Source organism: Lepidochelys kempii, chromosome 6 (genome assembly GCF_965140285.1).
Source record: "Lepidochelys kempii isolate rLepKem1 chromosome 6, rLepKem1.hap1, whole genome shotgun sequence".
NCBI lineage: Eukaryota > Metazoa > Chordata > Testudines > Cheloniidae > Lepidochelys > Lepidochelys kempii.
The window spans coordinates 43,765,195-43,784,005 of NC_136385.1; the positions used below are offsets into that span (position 1 = coordinate 43,765,195).

Here is an 18,811-nt window from a genome sequence, read left to right on the forward strand (position 1 = left end):
ATCACTCTTGGACAGGTTGGGACAGCTTGTGGTCTCCAGGCCAGGTGATCATCCCTTCTTTATTTTTCATTAAGAAAACAGCGTGCTTCACATTTGTTCCAGATCCCTTACCCGTCTTCTCTCTTCTCTCTTTTTATCCCACTTCTGCCTTAACCTTAAGGATGGTGGGGAATCCTGTGAGCTTTCCTTGGACATCCATAAGCCTGTGATGTCTTATTGGTTCTATATGTAGGAGATCAGAAAGCCCCTTTCTCTCTTCATTGAGGATCCCCTGCAAGGAGCTCAAAAGCTCTTGGACTGCCCTCCCCCCTTATATGCATTCCTACATCTGGCTCACCTATGACTCAGTGAGCCTCCCCTGCTTGAACTAGCTCAAAGCCCATTCTTTCATTACGATAAGCCCCTCTTGGGTCAAGAGAGGGAAGAGGCCAGCCTCTGTGGAGACACCACATAGCAGCCACTAGAGCTACACCCACACTTACACTTTGTACTACCATTCAATCTCTCTCTGTCAGCAGTTGTGATGGTCAGACAGTAGAATTCTCCAAACAATTGTTCAGCCACAGCCTTAAGGTTTGTGGGAGCTAGTGTCGCATTCTTCCCCTCCCTCTTTGCCCAGTCCTCAAGCCACTTCAGCTCATCGAGCTAGCCCTTCATTTTCTGTGCCTTGGGCTGGAATTGCTGGTTAGATCCATTGCCCAGGCTGGGAAGCCAAGCTACAGAAAACGCCTATTCTTTCCTGCTAATTGATTTCTGAGGTTTAGCAAGCCAGTGTAAACACCTGCCCCCACAACCCTTGAGCTGACAAACTGGACAATATGGTCAATGCAGGATAGGCCAACCAAGTTTGTTTGAACTCATTGAGAGGATGTCTGCAGACCAAGTGCCTAAAAGGAGAGGAGTTTTCAGCTCTTGCTCCTGATTGGTCCTTCACAACCTGACACTAGAAGCATGCCAAACCACAGAAAACCAATTAGCTCAAAGAAAAGGAGGGTTTTTTGCCTTTTTCAGTTGCAGTACACTAAAAGGCCTTTCTGGTCAGAAAACTCTGCACTTGTTCCAGATACAGTGCATTGCATTTATTTATTTTTTTAATTGTAACTTTGTGGTAGCTTTCAAAAGCTCATAACATTTTGACAGGATTCACTGACTTTTATTCCAAAGCCCTGCTTTCATAACAGGTTTTTGCACTGCATAAGGTCACCATCGTTTGTTTGTTTATATTATACTGTGTGTGACATGTTCTCCCTACAGGTTATGGCATTATGACAGATGGTTACACAACGTACATCAACGCCTCAACATGTACAGTCAGCTTTCAACCAACCAATCCTCCAATTATATTTGACCTTCCAACCCCTCAAGGATCATGAAGCACTACTGCACAGTTAAATGGGGAAGGTCTATAAACTGCCATTTTCTAATTACGAAACTTACATTCTCTTACATGTTTATCTCCAAAATTATGTGGGATTTTTTGTAAATTGCTGGTACAAAAAGAGAAAAAGAGGTTGTGCTTTTTGGAAATGGAGCGTCCATTTTAAATTGATACAGCATTGTGAATTTGTAAAATGACCTTTTTTTGTTTTCTCAAACTTGCCATTGTAAAATTGTTATAGTGTTCTCAAAAGGACAGCCAAGCTTTCTTTTAACAAGTGAGAGACCTTATTTTAATATTATATTATAAGCTAAAAAGGCAGCATTTAAAAAACACCAAATTTGCACAACTGTTATTGTTTGAAAGTTTTTAAATATAATTTTTTCCTAGTTAAGATGTCACCTTTCCCATCTCCCCCTGCAGTTATCGTAAACTTTTTTTTAGTAACGTAAACATGATTTAGGGGTCTGTTTGCCCCTTGATGAGTGTGCGTGTACTGTAGTTCCCTCCTATTACCAGTAATGTGCAGCAAGGGGAGAACAGACTTCACAGTTGTTTGTCTCTGCCTACTTTAAATATAGATAGCTGCATCCTATATGTGATTATCTACCTTTTTATTATTTGGGGTTTTTTTTTAAATTATTTTAGCTTTAAAAATATGGGGATGAAAGCTGCAAAGAGCAGGTGTTTCATGCAGTAAAAACATGTAAATGCAGGCTCCTTTTAAATATGAATTTATATATATATGTATTTTTTGTGCATTATAACTAGGAATTTAATATTGCAAGTATAGCATCTGAAAAATTATGCTGTACAGCACATCTAAATTATGAAGGATGTGACATTTTCCAAGTGCTCAAGGCCTTCAAGAGCTTGAGTTAAATCTTTGTGCAGTTTCAGGCATGTATAGAATCAAATGGATACAATCAAGCCTAACTAAAATAAGGCTTAGTTGTCCTTTATATTTAAATATTCTTGAATTGTCTTTTTATTTCTTTTTTCCTTATTTTGCACTGTGTGTAAATGCAATCTTGCTAGCACAAACTATTGATGCAGATAGTTATTTCTGTTCTACCACTGTAAATGCTATTGAGCTTTGTTCTGTTTTATGTTACCTTGTTAATGGAATTTAGAAAAGCAGTTGTTTCTTTAAATTTATTGTGATATTATATATCTAGCGGCCTTTATATGCAAATAAAATTGCAAGATTTTTAAATACTTGGTGTTAAAGAGTCTTTGAATTAATAGTTCCATGGGCCTTGATTAGAAGAAGTAAAAAATTCTCATTTTCCATAAATTTTTATTGCTCACCGTTCATGGGATGGCAATTGGGTCGATAAAGCACTCAGTGGACTTTTCCTTCCGTTCCTCTGCCATCCATCTTTCCACAGCTTTTACATGGAGATTTTGTATTCAGGTGTAATTCAGTGTGAACTGAGTTTATGTGCAGTTTAAGGCTCATAGGACAGTATTTCAGAGTATATGGAAAAATTGATTATGTAATAACCTTTGTACCTCCTCAGTTATTCATAAGTACTTTAACTGCTCTGGGTGTTTTATGTTGTTCATCCACCATAAGTTAAAAAATTAATAGTCCTAGATGAAATATAGTGCATATTTATTTTGTTTTGACCTATTCTGCAAGTCTAGGGTCACAGAATTTTCAGCAGAACACACCCCTTTCAGGAGAATTGTACAAGAGTGTGAGCGTCTTAAGGCAGTGACTGTAATTTACTGTATGTCTGTACAAGGCCCTAGCACTATGGGGCCCAATCCTGCTTGGTCTCTAGAGCTACCACAATGTAAATGTAAAACAAAAGTATTTTGTAAATTACTTTTAGCTCTTATGAAGATAAATGTCCAAATGGCAATGGGTATAGAACTGTCTTCATGAACCTGCTACAACCTAAAACAATAGCTCAAGAGAGCCATGAACTGCACCCGGTCACCTCAGCAGATTAACCTTTAAACCTCCCGATGATTCTGGAAACATCATCAGCTGTTTCACTACTGAGCATTTTTAGTAGAAACATTGAGATAACTGGTAACAAACGGCTTTTGTTCCTTTTTAAAAATCTTCCCCAAGTCCCACTGATTTTCAGTGTGCTTATTCAAGCCTCAAAGAGTACCACAGAACTTCCCTGAGCCGAAATCGTCCCATACCCAGCTTCCAACCTCTTCCTCCCAGCTTTTCCTTTCCGTTGTATAAATCTGACATGCCTAATGCTGAAAAAAGCAGGAGGCGTCTTTAAAATGATTTATTTCAATATAAACCGGGATGCTGTGGTGATAGTATTCTGCTTGCAGAGTTAATTCTGTCCATTTCTGAAGTTAGCTAAAGCGGACATCAGGTCTCCAGTCTGCTACAGCAGAGCGTTACAGAAACTAAGAGGCCTTGACTTTACATAGGTGTATATTGTATGTTAAAGTTAAGGGGAATGAGGCATCCAAACCCCTTAGACAGATTTGAAAATCTCAGCCTCAATATTTTTGCAGCCATAGGCTTAGATAGGAAGTTCCTACTTCAGATTCCCACAGATTAAGCCCGTCTCTTGTTTTGTATCTGATGGTTTGTTTGTTTTCTTTATGGAAGAGACATTCAACAAAGTGAGCACAGTTTGATTGCCTTTAGAGAAAAGGCTGCCTGCCAGCTTTGCTTACACCAGGGCTGAGTTTGGTCCCTTAAATCGACATGTGTCCACTCATATCAAACCCTCTATTCTGTCTTATATTCATAATCCTTCCTATAGGGGTTTTCCTTTTAGGAAAGTCTAGTGCAGAGATTCAGATCGTTTTAGGCAACGGCACCCGTTTATTAGACCAACAGCAGCTCAGCTGGACCAGTCAGTGACCCTTGTCTCTCTCCTCCTTCTGCAGCCAGCCCCTCCCACCCTTCATATTTTAGGATCCAATTCTCCAGTGAAACCAAAGAGTAAGGTGGTATTCAACAAGTGGCAGAAATGGGCCCCAAGAGTTCAAGCATGTTTGTAAGACAGCTGCGCATTGGAGATAGTGCTGACCACCACCTCCCCAAGGTAAGCACCTGGAAGCACTCTTCCGTGCATAAGCAGAATCTTTCTTGGCACTCCCAGGCACAAACAGGCCGTGCACCTCCAGCTACACCCCTTCATGGGTCTGTCTGTTGCTAATTTGTGCATGGGTCCACTGCCTTTAATCCTTTGGGGTGCTGTGCCTTTAAGGGAGCAGGCAAAGAAGAGGGACTGCAATAGTGGCTGGACCTTAAGTGAGCTATGCAAAATGGAGACATTTCCTTGTGCCCTCTCGCCCATTGCCTCAAGTTTGGGCACAGTCTGCAACTCCAATTCAGTTGTGTCCCTCCGGTAAAGAGTTCACTGCTCCAAATCCCAGAGCAGACCAGGTTGAGGTTTAGGGAAGCTTGAGCCTACAGTGGGTTAAAGCACAGATCCAGCTGATTAGGAGCCTTTACTGATGCTCCAAGACAAAGCACAAAGCTGAGCCTTGACTAGGGTAGGTGAGACCAAGTACCAGTGTCAAAACCTCAAAGTACTAGAACCAGCACCAGGAGATTAAGGCACGTCATAACTGGTCAGAAGACTAGTACAGTTCCTACAAGCATACCATTCTTTCTACATTGAAAAGCATGAGGGCTTGATCGTGTAGGGCACTGAGGATTCTCTCAACTCCTATGTAAGCTAATGGGTCTTTGGGACCCTTCACCACCTATTGATGTAAACTGGCTGTATATTACCCTAGTGAATTTTATTTTCCCCAAAATGATCAGGTAGTTTGTATGGTTCTCTTTCCTTGCCAGGCACCACCTTCAGTTTCAGCAATCATCTGCTTTATTGAGCTTGTCTCCTCTCCTCTAGAAACTTTCCTAGTTCTTTTCCTCCTTTTCCAGGAGATTCCAGAAGTCAGTCTAGTTATTTTCTCTTCCCTGTGAAAGCCAACCACCTGGCTAATGGAAACTGCATGAGGACAAGGAGCATTAGCAGATACAGAGTTTAGCACCTTTTATTTCTGTGCTTTGCAGAGACTGTTTTCTGTCACAGGTAGGTAATTTTCCTTTGCTAGATGTTAGGCATATTTGACAAGCAGTGTATATCTGGGATAACATATCTGTTGAAGAACTATGCTTTCATGGGGGTACACATCTGTGACAAGTGTACTCCTTTTCAAGAGTGCCTCACTCTTACAGGGTTCCATATTAACATATAGAATAAGCCTCTGGTAAAAATTCTTCCTCTGGATCCTGCTCCAAAGTCCACTGACCTCAGCTGGAGTCTTTCCATTGACTTCAAAGGGCTCCGGATCAGGTACCAGGCATCTAACTGGAACAAGTTTCTGTCTATTACTCACCTTTCAAGCTGAAAGAGAAGTCCCTGGTTAACATGCAAGAACCTTTTGGCAGGAAGAGGGACCTACCTATTGTAAGTGCTGAATCTTTCCAAGTGATTGATTAACAGCACTGAAGTCGATTAACCTTTCCTCTTTTGAGAGCAGCTTTCATCTAGGCATCTTGATAAGGCTGAAAGCAGTCAAGGCCTTTATCAAGGAAGGGCTGCAGAACAGGATGTTCCCCAGAGGTGACTGGTTCCCAATTCTCCGTGAATAGTGAATTCAGCAAACCTTGAGGTCAAGCATTTATTAGGTTAAGAGATTGTCAAATCAATCTGGTCTACTCCAGGCAAATTCTACTAGGAGAATGGATTTTGCCAGGACTGTGTCTAAGAAGGAGATTGATGGACTAACTCCTGTTCTAGCTGCTTGTTTTTCATTTTCTGTGACTCAGACTTTTTTTGCCCTATTGACATAGATATTTTCCCCATAGCAGGAGTTTTAATAAGCAGAGCGCCAGTATTCAAAGAGAATGTAACTTAATGTCACAGGGAGACCGCCACCAAGCCTTGCAGCCCTTCCAGATTGATAGTAAATAGACCTGAGAACTTTTCCTGGGACCAGCTTCTGACCATACTTGGCTGATTAGGGTTTTAACATTTCTGCCTTCTCTTCATGATTCTGTCATTCTAGTTGAACAACTGTGCATCTTCCACCAATGGCACAGCCTGCTACTCAGGAGGTCTGGCTTACTTTTTACCAAGGTTTGTACCATTTTATGAATGGTCTCTCCCTCCCCATCCCAATATGCTAGGGCCCACTCTCTCCTCTGCTGGGCATTATTGGCTTTTTGCACTGAAAAGAGGCATGCATTCCCAATTCTCTGTGTAACAGAGTGCAGCAATTTGATTGTCTTTTTACTTGGAGGTGCAGATCTCAGCATTCACACAGCTCCTTCATCTTCAATAAACCCCTCTTTTGTGCACAATCTCTGCTGCTTATTTACGTTCACCTGCTGCTCAATTAAAATCCTATTAAGCATCCCATTATGATTCAATCTCAGACAACCGCTGCAGCCATTAGCCCCTATCTTACACCCTGTATGTGTAGGTTTAGTTTTTTGCTTAGGTTGATGAGAAAACAGCTGAAAATGTTAGCGCACACTTGGAGTCCTCGATGCACATCGTCTGCTTGCTTTCTTGCACATTCCTCAAGAGTCCTTTTAATTGTGTTTCTGTAGATCATATTAGTCCTTTCGGTGGCTGTTTTCTCTGCAGGAGAAGTCAGAAAGCGTTCCATTGCACTGAATCTGAGGCTTGTTTTGTTTCCCCCCCCCCCCCCCAAGCTAGGTCTCACTTTAAGCTTGCATCCCTCTAGTCAGCCAACCAGTTTTGTCCCAATGGACCTCTGAAGTATGCTGCCAACTCATTATGAGCTAATCCAATCACTATGCTGCTAATCAAGTCACTGTCTCACTCCAGCACTGTTTTGAAGTGTGACTCTGATTCAAGCTACTGGTTGCAATGAAGACAAGTGTCACTGTGTGTGTTCTGTATGTGTCTCTCCCTTCTCAGACCTTGTGAGTATCACCTAGGTAAGTGGCACAGTGGTACTAATAAATTCCATTAGCTAACTAGCACAGTTGTGGGCAGGGAACTCCAAGGGGTACAGAAGGATCTTAGGGGAGATCCTTCCGTAAACTACAAAAATTGTGGTGTTCTTTACAAGCACTTCTGATATACATCATTTCAAAGTTCTCATACAGCTAGTGCCAACAGAAAGTGCTACTAATTCAGTGTCAAACTTATGTCAGTCAATAGACAAGAGCTCCCATTGATGAAATATGGATGTTTACAATGATGGACTGTAAAAATGAGTCTTCAATTTTGTATCATTCTTTACCATTAGAAAAAGAGGTTCAATTTAAAAAATACTCCAGAGATTTATCATTATGCCTTGTACAGGTAAATCTCATAATTAGTGACATGTCTGATACCCCCAATGCAGCCAACTGCTCTGCAGTTCTGGTGAAGAGACCTTTCTTTACCCCCTTTTTAGTTCACTATTTGTATTACAGTAGCGCCTAAAGTTATTTTGGGAGCTGTATATGTACATAGTAAGAGGGAGTCCATACGCTGTAGAGCTGACAATCTAAATACTCAGGACAGAAGAGGAAAGGGAGAAAGAAAATATTGTTCTCCCCATTTCACAGATGGAAAGTGAGGCACAGAGAGGTTAAGTGATTTGCCCAAGATCACCTAGGAAGCCTGTGACAGAGCTAGGAATTGAACCCACAGCTCCCGAGCCCGAGTCCAGTGCCTTAACTAGAAGGCCACATTTTGAGCACTAGGATTGACAAATCCTGCAGTTCTTACTCCCGCTACAATAAAGCCATTGGGAGTGTTGCTTGAATAAGGACTCAGGGATCTTTTATTTATCAGGACATGTTGCCTAGTAAATGCACAGGACCATCATTTTTAAATGAACACCTCAGTGTTCAGATGTGCCACACATTTTTCTCCAGCAGGCAAACGTGAGATGATTTAACTTCAGCTTCATTGCAGACACTCATTTGGGTGGATTCTTTAAAAGCTCAGAAGTGGGTACCAACCATTTTCATAAGACTACTGACTAGGAGCTAGAGAGAGAGAGTAGTAGCTTCATCACCCTTTTGCAGCAATGCAGTGTCACTACTGGCTTCACACTACTCAGCACACATCATGTATGTAGATAGAAGAACTCCTCCTGGTCGACACCTCCTCTGGGGCTTGCTTCAGTGAGTTCCACTCTACCAGTCAGCACATTGGACTTAGGGTTTACCCAGACAAATTCCCAGGTAAGTTGCACTGATTGATACCTCAAACAATCAATAGACTTTTGAGTGTGAAGGTAAAGTGCAGTTCGGTCAACTGAAGGGGAATGCTTGATGTAACTTTCAGCAGCATAGAAAGAGCCTTAGAGAGGGCCCAAGGAGAATCTGGTTGAACCATTGCATCTCTCACGTAGTAAGAACTTCTACCATTTTGTCATTGGCAGGTTTCTAGTTAGAGACAGATTTTTAAAGGTACTTTGGTGCCTAAAGATGCAGATAGGCACCTAAGAGGATTTTCAAAAGTGCCTAGACTCCTAACTCCCATTGGCTAGGCATCTAGGCACTTCTGAAAATCCCACCAGACTTCTGTCTGCATCTTTAGGCACTTAAATACTTTAAAAATCTGTCCCTGAGTCGCTGGTCTTTTGTGGATTTGTCCGATGTAGAAAGTCATCTAGCACTCTCTGCTGCACGTAAGTTCTTTTTGGAGCTCCCGTTTGGGGATTCCTGGTTTTATTTACAAAATACTGGGGATACTTGCACATTAAAATTTACCTCTAACTTTTCTAGTGTAACATTAGGATATCCCAAATGATTATTTGTATATGTGTTATACAACTATTCTGTCCCAAGAAAACTAGAGCTCCCAATTTTATGCATGAAGGAACCGAGGCACAGAGAAATTAAGCAACATGCCCATGGTCACAAAAGAAGTCTGTGGCACACCCAGGACCTGAACCCTCCTCCCAATCTCTGCTGTAACCATAAGACCGTTCTTCCTCTCCAAATACTAAAGTTCCTGATTATTAGTATTGTCTTGAACTCCCCCAACTCTTCATTTCTAAGAATCTGAAACTCTATTAGCTGTCTTTCGAATGCTTGTCTCAGACTTGCACATTTTTAAATTGTTTCTCGCTCACTCTCATACACACAAAAAATCTTAAAATCTGTTATGTAGATATTCGAAAGGGCATTCTAATGGCACTCTTGATTTCTATGCCCAAGTACATACACTGTAACTCTGTTGCAATAATATTTCAAGCACATCACCTTAAGTTGCCAGTTGAAATTTAAAACAAAACAAGCCAACCACTAAAGATGTTCAGGCCCTAAGGATGCTGGTAGATGGAGTTGTTTCTTGTAATTTTTATCTGAGTAACATCCACCTGCATGAGGTAGGGGATGTGGTATGTGTTGGTTTGTTGATGGAGTACTAAGGCCTTGGGATGTGTGTGCGCTGAAATACCAGGTGTGGATAGAGTATAAACAGCTTCACATCTCTAAACATTTTTGCTGAGTATTCATCGTCATATTTCTTTGGGATGGAAATGCTTTTGTGTTGAAAGCCCAATCCTAACTTTTAATTTTTCAATCAGTGAATAGGGTTTTGACATACAGTGTAATAAATGTCTCTCAAACTATATTTTGATGGATTTAGTTCCCTAACAAAGACATGCTCGAATGAAAAGGACAGGAAAGCAGTAGGGTTGCACTGATGATTTAGGATTTGCTGGCTTTTATATGGAACCAGGGGAAAGCTGGACTGGTGTAAGCAGTCATTACAATCTGTCTGTGATGTGCTTTCCCAACACAGTGGCACTTGACAGACTGTTTTAATAGTAACAGTTACAAAGCAGACTTTTCCGGAGGAATGAATTATGTATCTAATGCGTAGTAGCAATATGCAGGCAACTGCAGCTGTAGGTGTTGAATCAGCAATATTGTGTTTACAAATATGAATATTTATAATAGTGGCAGTGTTATTTGCAATTGAGAGCTTGGTTATATTAGAATCTCTGTTTCTGAATGGCTATTTGTCATGCTTTCATAATACTAAGGCAAAATTCATTTTTAAAGTAATATTTACTGAAAATCCCATCCACTGGGCTTCTAGGATTGCATAAACTAGGGATTTCAGACAAACTAGCGAATTAAGAAGTCAATCAGACTGCTCATGTGAGTTAGGGTTGTAGGACAGGTCCCTGTGATACAAGCACCAATGAAATGTGGCACTGGTGAATAAATCACAAAGCCTGATGGATTATAAAAAGGAGACTTTTCTGTCTTGACACCCAGCAGCTACACTGAGACCAGAAATACTGAAAGTATCCAAAGTGACCTGAATGTTGCTGAAAAATATTTTGAAAAATGTACATTCTCCTCCAACACTACACAACAAGTAAATGACAATTTGGTTGAATGTCTCATGTAGAGGAGGAAATTGGCCAGATGCAGGTAGAGAAATGGCAGTAAAACATTATATGCAAGACTATGAAACATTACATGTGCCAAGTCTGCAGACCAGATCATTTAAACAGTCTCTAGCATTTTCTGACCCCAAGAAAATCAGTCAGTGGTTGCATTACTTTTACTAGATATAATCTCTGTACGCTGACACTGTGGTGATAATTTGGTACATCCACAGTAAGTATATAATCCTTCATCTAGGTCAACTGGTTCTTTTTTCCTGAGACAGAATAGTAGTTCTTCACAGCAAAAGAAGCCTCTCTAATCTTCAACCATTGTCCATTTACACATGAGCAAATATGTTAACCTGTTCCTACAATGATAGAAGAATACTGAAGACAAATACAAAGTGACTTTTGTAACACTGAGACCACTACATTTTATTCTGCTCTGGATAATATCTGCCAGTGTAGCAAAGACCAACTACTGTATTTGATAAAGGAACACATTTAAGGATATGAAAAAAACAACAGGATTTCAGCAGAGTCCCAGCCCCCAGTGAGGGAACAGGAATTCTCTGGTGAAGATGTTCCACAGCTCTGACCTTGTTCATTCAGAAGTCCTGATGCTGATACAAGAAATGGTTAGTGCAAGACCAGGAAAATGGATGCACCATGAAGAACTAAACAAAACTGATTGCTCATGACCATTGCTTTTTAACTCAGTGTGCTTTGAAATCAGGTCTTCTCATTTACACGTGAGAACAATGAGTTTAATTGTATTAGCTTTTAATATGTACAGATCTATTGCAAAGTCAAAGTCCAGATAATTTGATGTCCATTTAGTTAAAATCAGCCTTTAGTGTATGGTCTTTAGCAAAATAATGCCCCAGACGGTTCCATCCTCTGATGGAGTGGCTGGAAAACCTATGGATGCCTATCATGCGTCAGTGAATTGAGGAACAGCATTTCTGCAGCCTTGTTCTACTCTCACCTAAAGATGCTTGGAGGGGAATGGGAATCCATACATGGAGGCGGAGGAACAAGTGCTCTCTGCACAACAGTGATTCTCCATCAGTGTTAGTACCGATGTGGGGAGGGACGACTCTCTAGCCCCTAAGGGAGGGTTCTGAGTGAAGGAGCCAGCAGAAGAATGCGTGGCAATATGACTTCCTTCAAGCAGCACTGCCCTGGACCCAAAGCCACAGACACAGTCTGGAGGCATAGAGCCTTTCTATGGACAACCCCAACCCCAGACACATACTGGGCTCTTCATTAGATCTCACCAAGGGGATCTGTAGGTTTTGTGGGCAGAAACTCAAGTCATCTCTACAGGGTCCGGTCTCCCACAGACAGAATATTCATAGAATCAAACCTTTTAAAGTTCAGAATGAACCATTATGACAAACTAGTCTGACCCCCTACCTAATACATGACAGAAAATCTCACCAGCTGCATCACGGGTATAACTTCAGATGAAATGAGCCTTCTTGCAGATTTTCCTGTCCTCTGAGTAGATTTTCCCCTGCAGAAGAGATGGTGTGGGCCAGTGGTCTGCAGGGGCATTGCAGAAGTGTATCCCCCAGATGGCATGTCTAAAATAAAAGCAGTGGAATACTGCTCACATTACTCAGTCAAGCTGGAGTGATTAGTGGATCTAGGCAGCTTCCCAAGCTCACCTTTGTCCCTTAAAAATCTAGGAAGTTTCTTCAATCTTATAATAATCCCTAGATGTTATCCCTTCTATTTGGGCAGTTTGTGCAACACAATTCAGCCAAGACGTATGGCTCATATTTGCAATAATAGGTCACCCTATGCCTCACATCTGGTCCTACAGAAAAGCTGTATTTAACTAGCTCCTCTTCATATGAAGACAACTATTTTTAGGATAAATTCTCAAGAGCACCATAAGTAGGTCTAGCAGTGCTGATAGGTTAGTAATTTCATTAATCACCATTAAAACTCCATTTTACTACTAGGCATTCCTAGTAAATGTGGCTACAAGGGACAATCATACCCTGCACGGTCTTCAATATTTAGAAACCTGGCCTGGACAGTTTGTGTGCCTTTTTTTTTTTTTTTTAAATGGGTCCAACTCATTAGATGGTCAGTGGACAAGGATGAATTCTCCAGGGATGATAGAACAGAGATTTTTTTAATTAAAAAGTAATAGGAGAGCCTAAATTTCAGTGTATTTACATTTCTTGGCCCTTAGCTATCTCTGATCTGGAGCCAGAGGAAGTGCTGTATTATAGTTTCATATAACATCTAAAATAAGCTGCCAAGTGAATACTACAGCACTGGCCCCCGGTTTGCAAAATAGTTTAACTAATAGGAAAAGAGTTTCATTTACAGAATGTAAGGGGTGACCCCTCCTCTCTGGAAAACTAGTTCCACACTACTACATTATGGAAGCCTAGGTTTAAAACTAGAAGAATTTTTATTTTCTGCAGAAATTTAAATGCAAAGTGAATTTAAATGCAAATGCTCTGGCACCAAAGAAATACTTCAAAAGACCTGTACAAATGGCCCTGCTAAAATAAAATATGCCAGGTTGGTTAACTTGAGACCTGGATTGCTCACTGATTGCAGAAACCTAGGTAAAATCCTTCAAATAGCAAGTCAATATCTTGGTCTCCCTTGATTGATGGTGCTGGAAGCATCAGATTCTCTAAAATGGAGTTAGCGCATTGACAAGAGGAGAGTAGGCAATAGGCCCAAGTAAATTTTAGATCATACACTGAGGTAGTTTCCTTGAAGGCTTTGATGCTGAATGGTGTCCAAGTAGGGCACTGACAACCACCCATATATCATGATCAGAAAATAGGCAAAATAAAATTATTTGGGTTTCTCTATATTGCTATTATTCAGCATCCCAAAATTCATCCTATGCGCCATTTAATGTACAGTGACAGCATAACTGTATAATGACAGGTTTTGGTTTTGTAGCATATGTGAATATACTTTTTGAAACACTTATCCTTTTGTGCTCTGTAAATGTGAGTTACTGTACTATTCATGAATATTAAATTAATTGCTCTCAACCCATAAAGTAGGTTGAATTTGGTCCTCTCACTAGACAAAAACTGGATTTATTCCACTGACTTCAATGGAGATATTTTTGATTTACATTGGTGTAAATGAGAGTGGGTTCTGGCCAAGACATTTTCAAGTTAGGTCCCTTTTAGGGCAACCCACTTTTGGTGGCCGTCTGTCTCCCTGCCAGTTTAGAAACTGGAGCACAAGACACTTAAAATTTTTTTGAAAACTCATTTTTCCAGCTGCCCAGGACTGTGTTAATAATCAAGGAACACCACTGGAGATACACATATAAAGAATATAATGTAGGTCTCCAACATTAAAATGTATTTAAAGCTTGTGCTTATTTTTAGAGGGTTTTTTGCTGTTATTGTCAAATCTATGCTAAAGCAATTATTGTCTGCGAGGGTCACCAAGAGTTCAGTATTACTGAGAAACATACAGCATTTGGTATTAATGGCATGAACTGCTTTGCAGCCTGGACAGAGTCTTAAAGAGACAGAACAGCATTTCATATGCAAATATTATCATTTCTAATTTTTTTAAGTAGGTTTAATTCATTGTTGTTAATTATGCCAAATCACACTGCAAGGAAATATTACTAATTGGCATTTCTCCTGCTTCCACCCCCACCCTATGGATCTCAGAGGTATTTATAAACAAGTTATAAGCCTCACAGAACCCCCCTGAGGCAGGTAAGTTTTATTATATCAAGCCTAAAGATGGGTAAACTGAGGCAGGGAAAAGTTAAACGGCTCATCCAAAGTCATAGCAAGCCTGGGCAAAACCTAGAAATAACTGAGCCCCAATCTCATGCTGAAACCATTAGAAACCTCTTCCACCACTTGACCAGCTGCCAATGTCAAAGAATTCCATTCCTCTCTGGCCAAATTAGCAACTCAAGGTATGAAATTAGATTACTTTATTGCACATCACTCCTCTGTGAAGTGCAGTTGCATCATTATGAAAGTTTTTACTATTTGTGTACAGTTTTATTTTTAATATCAGATTTTCCCCAACTGGATTTACAAAGTCTTAATTTTAAGAAACTTCATTTTCATTTTTTCTTCTAGGCAAGTGAGGAAACTAGTTTCTCTTCCCAGACCTCTGATTGAGGTTTACCGAGGGAGGGTAATGCAAGGCAGCTGTTCCTACATGTTAAGGCAATAATACACAAAGTCTGAAAACTACTACATAGAGAGTAGCCTGCAGCAGGCAACAGAAAGCCTGTCAGCCCTGGCAGAATTTCTCACTGGGCACTTTATATAAAGGAAGGACTGAGAATTAAATTATTGTGTGTGGGGGGCAGCAATATAGCCTTACATTCTTCTTAAGGAAAACAGCTGTGATGTGTAAGCAGTACATGCCCCCAACTTTTCCATTCCAAAAGACTCTCTCTCAAAACCACACCCAGAGTTAAGAGCATTCTAGGCTACATCTTTTCCAGAATATTTTTTTGCTCTCACAACCGCATTTCAGAGAAACAAGACTGATTGGGTTGCTCCTCTGGGGGAGAAATTAAGTTGTCTTGAAAATGCATCATACAATATAACAGTCCAACCTCAACGTTTTTCAGCAGATATGCTAGCACATGGTTACCTCAGTAATTGCCTATTCTTAGTATAGGAAAAAACTTCCTTACCACTGTGTAGTAACTGTTGGCAAATAGTGGGTTCATTTAATAGAGGTCACTGTGTCTATTCATACCTATTTTCTTTGTATTTGCACTTATACTTTGCATTTCCATAAGCACCTTTCATCCAAGAATCTCAAAACATTTAAGTCAAAGGAGCTACATTGATTTACACCAGCTGAGGATCTGGGTCCACAAATTTTAGAAAATTGGAAAAAACTAATAGTTTTCTCATTGACACAATGGCACTCACAGAATGTAAATCCCCCATGGTTTTAAGGAAGACTTTTCAGCCAAAAGTGAAGTCTCATTTCATGATATACTACAAAGGAGGATGTTCCACACCAAACCTGAAGGTACAAAGTTTTATTTATATTTACATGTCTTCTAATAGCTGGATAGTGTTTAATTATAAAACGACATAACTAAGATGTTGTGATAAGGAAATTAAATTAATATTTAATTCTCCATGCACGGTCTTAGAACACACTGAAAGGACATGGAGTAGATTATAGATGTTTGAGTACTCTTGGACCGAGAATATAACAATTAAGGTCATGACCCTGCATCCATTTAAGTCAATGGGAGTTTTGCCATTCATTTCTGAAGGAGCAGAAGCAGATTTTTAACTGAGAAAGAAATATCAATTCTAGAGAGACACGGTGAGTGGGTAATATCTTTTTATTGGACCAACTTCTGTTTGGCAAGACACGAGGTTTTGAGTTTATACAGAGCTCTGAGGTGTCTCTCACTAAACAGAAGTTGGTCCAATAAAAGATATTACGTCACACACCTTTTCTCTTTAATATCCCTGGAACCAACATGGCTCCACCACCACTGCATACTACCAGTCTTATTCAGACAGCATTGTTTTATTTGCTGAGGAATAGAATGTTAAACTCTCAAAAAGCTTTGAAATCAAATTTTGGAAAACAGCACAAAAATGTATTTGGTCACACGATCACACAAATCTGCACATTATAAGAAATATATACCGTGATGTAAGGGCATCAGAATCAAATCTGTTCTGTAATGGTGATTGGTGCTTTCAGAAAAGGGTCAATCTTTATTGCCTGCAAGGATGCTGTCAGAGTAAATAATGATCATGAACTTCAACATAAAACAACCAAACTTCATTGTATTGGAGAAGCTCTATTAAAAGCTTGGATTGTTCTTAATTTCTAGTGCAATCGATTCCTTAGGGAAACAGACACTAAAAAAAAAAAAAAAAAAAATCAATATGCCATAGCAAAGGAAGCTGAGGTATTTTGGTCATGTCTACCAAAGGAAGTGGAACTGTCTCGAGAAGGGGACTATCAGTCCCAGTGAAACAAAATGCTGATAAAGCTAGTTAAAAACAAAAACCTTCTAATCAAAAGCTCTGGAACTACTAGGAACAGATAAATTTCTAGAGGCAAGTCAGACAAGATTAAATCATGAAGAAACTCTGTTTCAAGGATAAGTCCTATTGTGATTGCATTAAGCTCCTGTTTTAGGTTTCCTCCTGTTTCTTAATTGTTCTTATCTGGCTAGTTTTGCATGTCATCGTCTAGTCTGCCATCCTGATACTTTTTCACTTCTCAGTGTGTGCAGCAGCTATGCAGCTGCATAAAAAGCTTGACCAGTGCTACTTTCCAGCGTCAGGTTGAACTTCTTCCATCGTTAGCATGAGATACAACAAAGGAAACTTAACGACACCTTCTGCTTTTTTTTCCTTCGGCAAAACTCTTATAACTTTGCAAGTCAAAATATGCTTTTTCTTTTAAGGAGAAACTCCAATACTAGTGAAGATCTAATTCCAAAGGGTGAAATCCTGTTCTTTATGAAGTCAATGGCAAACTCCCATTGCTTTCAGTGGGGCCAGGATTTCACTTAGTGGGTGCATGTGTTTAACTTTAGGATCATAACAGTTCAAGATGGAAATGCCCTATTTGATCACTGACACAGACCCTGGTCCTGCATGAGTAATCCTTATTCACACAAACAGTCCCACTGACTGCCTGGTGGAGCTTTCTCTATAAACCTTCACTATTGTGGGCATTGAGAATACCAATGGAGTTGGTCAAAAAACTGAAAAAAATTCACCCCAAAATTAAAAATGTTGATGTTTTTGTTTTACTCTGTTCAAAATGCACTCTTTGTTTATTATAATATTTTTACCAACTGGGTTATTCAAATATTTACCCCAAAACCAAGTAAATAAATTGTTGATAATCATTTTGATAACATTTGTGATATAAACATAATGAAAAATTTCACTTTTTTAAAAAAATATTGATAATTTTTTACACCAAAAAGTTCCTTTTGTAAAAAAGGCCAGTTTTCAGCTAACCTCTTTTTTGTTTGGAAAAATCTCCACCAGCTCTAACTAATCACAAGTGTTAGGATCACTCACACAAGCAGGGCTTGCAACATCAGGCCAATATTTCCCCGTAGCAGATGCATCAGATGTTAATGGCCACCTTTAGCTGAACTGTGCCTGAGATAACCACAAGCTAATTTTAAGGTGGAGAAGCAGTAAGTCATGTAGATGGAGGATATATTAAAAGAACCACCAATTATTTCCCTTTCCCTTCACTGCGTTAATATTAGGAGATCAAGAGCTTGGTTTCAGAACTGGAGTAACAGGCCTCAACTCTTTCAAGCTGGTGTCACACTACAGAATTTTTGTGCCATTTCAGCCTCTTTCCAAAAGTAAGCTCAGAGAGCACTCTCAAATCCACAGAGCAGACACCCTGACTTGCTTTTGCCTTAATACCAGTGTTAGTGTGAATGTTTAAAGTAGCCATTATTTTATGTGGTAAAAGACATGGCTTTGAGTGACTGACATGGCAGTTGCCACTTGCGTGGAAACAATTCTGTACTTCAACTGACTGTTGATGCTACCAAGACCTGTTATCTAGAGCAATAAAGTTTAAGATTAAGGGGATTCTGGGTGCTTGTGTTATTTGCCACAAAGCTCATCTTCTAATAGACCAGCTGCTTTATTCCTGCTCCTTCCCTTTGTATAAAGGAGCCACATGTAGAAGTGGCAGACCTTGGCTGCCAGCCGGGGGTGTCATATCATCCTTACAGGCAGTCTCCAGCAGGGAACATCACCTCTTCCCCCTTGCTCAACAAAGCACACATTATTCTCAGGCTTCTGCCAAGAACATAGCCCAGTCTCTCTCCATGCCTCCTTCCTGTGACCTGGGAGCATCATTAATGCTTTGATTGCAACTGCCCACAATGAATGTCTGTTTAATATTAGAGATGTGACTGCTAATGTGATAAAGTCCTTTCACAGTCTCTTCTCTGACGTACGTCCTTGAAAAGGTATTTAATTTCTGTAGCAGGAAATACTCAAATGAAACTGCCTACGATTCATCACCATGAGAATTTATGGATCTGTTCTCAGGATGCTCTTAAACCTTGTATTCTCTGATGGCCACCACATTAAGATA

The 18,811-nt window shown here is 40.0% G+C and overlaps 1 protein-coding gene across 2 annotated transcripts in view; it reads left to right on the top strand.

Moving 5' to 3' along the window:
* The window catches only part of MPPED2 (metallophosphoesterase domain containing 2), a 138,130-nt gene extending 135,574 nt beyond the window's left edge, over positions 1-2,556 (top strand). For both annotated transcript variants that reach the window (XM_073347782.2, XM_078853238.1), the window contains exon 7: positions 1,255-2,556. In XM_073347782.2, the coding sequence (XP_073203883.1) occupies positions 1,255-1,373 (119 nt within the window). In that variant the 3' untranslated portion in view covers positions 1,374-2,556. The remainder of the gene's footprint in view (positions 1-1,254) is intronic.
* The last annotated feature ends 16,255 nt before the right edge of the window (positions 2,557-18,811 follow it).